The sequence below is a fragment of the Meleagris gallopavo genome, chromosome 6, assembly GCF_000146605.3.
Source record: "Meleagris gallopavo isolate NT-WF06-2002-E0010 breed Aviagen turkey brand Nicholas breeding stock chromosome 6, Turkey_5.1, whole genome shotgun sequence".
NCBI classification, from domain to species: Eukaryota; Metazoa; Chordata; class Aves; order Galliformes; family Phasianidae; genus Meleagris; species Meleagris gallopavo.
In genome coordinates this window covers 157,851-161,899 of record NC_015016.2, presented here as the reverse complement: position 1 = coordinate 161,899, position 4,049 = coordinate 157,851, and the positions used below count along the sequence as shown (strand labels likewise).

The window sequence follows — 4,049 nt, the reverse complement described above, 5'->3', positions numbered from 1 at the left end:
GGTGAGCCCTGCACCGGCACCGCGGGGATCCGGGGGGACGAGGGGCAACAGAACTGTCCTGAGTGGAGCTGTTCCAGGGGCGGGCGGCAGCAGGACCGGACACCCCTCAGCTCCCGGTGCTCCGGAGCCGCCAACGGAGCGACCCATGGCTGTGCCTCGCCAGGTAGGAGGGGGCAGCACCGGCTCTGGGACACGGGGAGGGCTCTGCCACAGCTGTCTCTGCGGGCACCGGGAGCGCCGAGCCAGCAATGCCTCCCGTGCAGGGACTCCCTGCACCCCGCAGCCCCCAGGGCGGTGCGTTGGACTCTGCGTAGCCCCAACCCCACGGGATGGCTGCAGACCCTTTTTGGCCGATTTGTGCTAATTTCCTGGCACGTCCCTGCTGGAGCACTGCCAGCATCACGCGTGGCATAGAGAGCGTGGGGTTGGGCAGCAGCACCTCTGCAAATAGCATCGTGTCAGAATGCATCATGTCACTGGTGGAGTGTGAAGTGCACGCAGCTGTGTGCACGGGGATGTGGTGGGACTCCTGGTTGTGGCTGCAGTGACAATTGGTTGGGAGCAGATGTGGAGTGTGGGACCTCAGATCTCCACCAAGCAGTGCTGAATGGGTGTTAGGAGGGCACAGCGCTTGGCACTGGGTTTCTGCATGCCATGTGTGTGTGACACACAGCATCACAGCTGACACAACTCAGAGAGTGGAGAGGCACTGGAACAGGTTGCCCAAGGAGGCTGTGGATCCCCCATCCCTGCAGGCATTCAAGGCCAGGCTGAATGTGGCTCTGGGCAGCCTGGTCTGCTGGTTGGCAACCCTGCCAATAGCAGGGGGTCGGAACTGGATGAGCACTGTGCCCCTTTTCAATCCAGGTTCTATGATGATTCTATGACACGGGCACTTCAGGGACTTCTGTACCAGGAGTCACAGTGTGCCACCAGCTCTGCTGTACCCCAGTGAAGCCACAACTCCCACCCCAGGGGCACATCCTCTCTTGCTCCTGCAGCCTTGAATGGATCTGGGCCACACGTGGTGCCCAGTGGTGCAATTGCAGCCCCCACGAGGCTGAGCTCTGCGTTGTCCCCTTCAAGGAGCAAGCTGTCCCTGTACCGTGCCCAGAGCGGGTGCTGCTGGAGGGACACATCCCCCTCCCCTGCATTGCCACCATCTGTGTCTGCAGGTGCCAGTGACGCTGGAGGAGGTGACGGTGTGCTTCTCAGTGGAGGAGTGGGCACTGCTGGAGGAGTGGCAGCGGGAGCTGCACCGCGAGGTGACGGCAGCGACGGCACAGCTGCTGGCATCTCTTGGTAGGGCACCACAGGGACTGCTCCAGCCTCGTCTGCACGTCCCCTGCCATGGGGACAAGAGGGTGGTACGGTACAAGACCCAGCACCCACACTTCCAGGTGAAGAAATGGCGCTTCCCTCTGGCACTGCAGATGCAGACGGACCACAAGATGCAGCTGCAGGGCAGGAGCCGCGAGGACCCCCCAGCAGTGCGTCCCTCTGTGCCTTGGTGCGCCTGGTGAGGGACATCCCCCAGTTCCTCTTTGGCAGCTCCAATGGTGCGGGGCCACGTGCTGCTGCTGGTGGGGATATGGCACTGCGATCTGAGCTTCTGGGTGCAGGTGGTGAGTGTGGGGCCGGAGGGATTGAGGGGCCCATGGTGGTGGGTGACAGCCACCACCGTGGGGATGTTCCCTATGCACAGGTGAAGCACAGGCAGCTCCGGAGAATTCCAACCTCAATGTCTTGGAGGGAGCAGTACCGCCGTGGCATGGCAGCCCCAGCAGCACAGCGCCCATGGCACTGCAGTGGGGTCGGTACCGGTACCACAGTACCAGTGGAAGTGCTGTGCGGGTGCATTATGGGGGTGTTTAGGGAGCAAGGTGGGGGCACTGGGGTCATGGAAAAAGGGGGATCGCACATGGGTGCACTGGAAGGGAGGAGGCAAAGAGATGAAGATGGGAACTCTTCATACGCTGGGGGAGTGGAGGTGGATGGCATGGGGCTGATGGTCTGGGAACTGGGGGAGCCATCAGCAGGGTGTGGGGACAGCGTTTGCTTTTGCGGTTAAAGCAGAAGCGCTGGCTGAGAGCTCCCCGCTGTGGAACCTGGAGAGGTGCCTGGAGGAGCTGCCGAGGGGGGACCCCCACCCACCCAGGATCCCCAGCAGCAGCGAGAGGCACCGGGCAGAGCTGGGGGGGCTGTGCTCGCATGGAGGTGAGGCATGGCAAGGATCCACGCACGTGGCATGGCATGGTGGGGTACAGTACAGCATGGCATGGCACAGCGTCATGGCACAGCGTGGTGTCACCATGGCAGAACATGGCACAGCACAGCATGGCACACTGAAGCATGACATGGCAAAGCTGGGCTGGGCACCAGTGCTCTTGGCAGCAGGATGAACTGCAGGTCCCCATGACCACTGGCTTTGGGGTTCGGTGTCACAACTAGGGCTGTGATTTGGAGTGGAACCTCTGGGGCCTCTTGGATATGGGGACAATCCTGGGGGAGTCTGGCTCCTGAGAGAGACTCCCCTTGGCATCCCTGTGCGGTCAAATCCCCAAGTACATTCTGCATTGTCACTGTGGGACCAGTCCCTGGGGGTGTCCCTGAGGGTTTCTGCTGCCCCCCATTCTAATGTGCCTTCTGCTGATGCTGTGTGCTCTCTTCAGCTGGGAGCATTGGGCACAGTCCCCTGCAAGGGCTGCTCGACTGTCTGAGGGCCATCACCATCCCAACAACATCGTGCCATTCCCCACTGGGGGCTTCCCATGGCAAGTGGGAGGCTGTGGAGCCAAGTGCCTTGAGGAGTGGGGGCCAGAGCCCCTCTGCAGCAGGTGGGTGCGTAAGCTGATGGCACACTTCTCTGGGGGCACTGCACAAATCTGCCACTCGGTGTGCTGTGGCGTATTTGTGGTTGCAGGTGACGTTTGCCCTGTGGGTCGCAGGATCCCAGCCCCATAGTCAGGTTGGGGTTTTAAGGTGCAGCAGGGCGCCTCTGGGCTGCAGGTTTTAGGAGGATGCAATGGTGGCAGAGGAAGGGTTTTCAGGATGTGGGGATGGGTGGGGTACAAGGCCTTGAGACTGGCACCTTTTTGGGGTGCACAGTGCTCACCTCTACCCCTGTGCTGAGGGAGCAGGGTGCTCAGGGGATATCTCAGTGTTCAGTGCTTGGTTTGTCTCTGCAGGCAAAGCCCAGGTGACATCATGCGTCCACCAAATGGAGATCTCAAAGTGGACGAGCATGAACACATCCACTGGGGAAATTGGGACAGAAGAGCAGAAGGGGCTGGAGATGAGTCCTGGTGAGTGAACTGTTCCAGGACACATCACAAATTCACCTACTGGGGCCAGGAGGTGCCTGACGGGTGGGGGGCAGGGATTGGTGCCATAGTGCTGGGATGGATCCATCCTACAGCAGACGTGGTGTTTGGGCGGGGTGGCCCTGATGGACATCTGTCCCCTCTGCTCTCTGCAGTGCTGGACGAGGCCCCGCTGCGCAGTCTGCTCCGGTGTCTGAGGTCTGTGGCAGTGCAGGCGCCATGCCGGGACCCTGTGGGTGCTGCGTTGGCCCTGAGTGGTGCTGAGGCATCACCTCGACATTGCCCCAGTGCAGGTGAGCACAGCACCGGGTGCCATCCTAACGTATGGGTGGGGCTGTTTTGGGGACATCCCACTAACAGGTCTCTTACGGTCTCCAGGGACCACGGTGAGCCCTGCAGAGAACTGTGTGCTGGGGGACAGCTGCACTGATGGCACCGAGAGACCCTCCTCGGGCGGCACCAAGCGCTCACCCTGCAGCTCCTGCAGCACGGCCACAGGGGCACTCAGGGCCACGTCCGCTCTGGGCTCCAGCGCTCATCCCAGGACTTGTCCTGGGGGGGTCCCTGCGTCCCCGCGGAAGCACGGTGGCTGTGGGGGAACCTTGGAGCTGCGGGCGGAGGTGGCACAGCTGCGCACTGCTGTGGCGGAGAAACTGCACCGGCTGCGCCGGGACGTGGGCGCTGCACAAGGGGAGGTGTTGGGTGTGCGCAGCCGCTTGGCACGGC

At 62.1% G+C, this 4,049-nt stretch overlaps 2 protein-coding genes across 2 annotated transcripts in view; one reads left to right on the top strand and one right to left on the bottom strand.

Moving 5' to 3' along the window:
* MAP4 (microtubule associated protein 4) overlaps nt 1-4,049 on the bottom strand; it is a 241,347-nt gene that overhangs the window by 100,418 nt on the left and 136,880 nt on the right.
* Nucleotides 7-3,792, top strand: LOC104911309 (protein KRBA1). The gene is made up of 9 exons (XM_019616174.1): nt 7-163; nt 1,176-1,302; nt 1,401-1,625; nt 1,706-1,813; nt 2,074-2,217; nt 2,673-2,841; nt 3,189-3,305; nt 3,479-3,616; nt 3,702-3,792. The coding sequence occupies exons 1-8, from the start codon at nt 146-148 to the stop codon at nt 3,585-3,587; spliced, it is 1,017 nt and encodes a 338-aa protein (XP_019471719.1). The 5' UTR covers nt 7-145; the 3' UTR covers nt 3,588-3,616; nt 3,702-3,792.

Coding starts and splice junctions, on each gene's coding strand:
- LOC104911309 (XM_019616174.1), top strand. Junction 1,814..2,073: donor GCCCATGGCACTGCAGTGGG/GTCGGTACCGGT, acceptor TTGCGGTTAAAG/CAGAAGCGCTGGCTGAGAGC. Junction 2,842..3,188: donor AGCCCCTCTGCAGCAGGTGG/GTGCGTAAGCTG, acceptor TTGTCTCTGCAG/GCAAAGCCCAGGTGACATCA.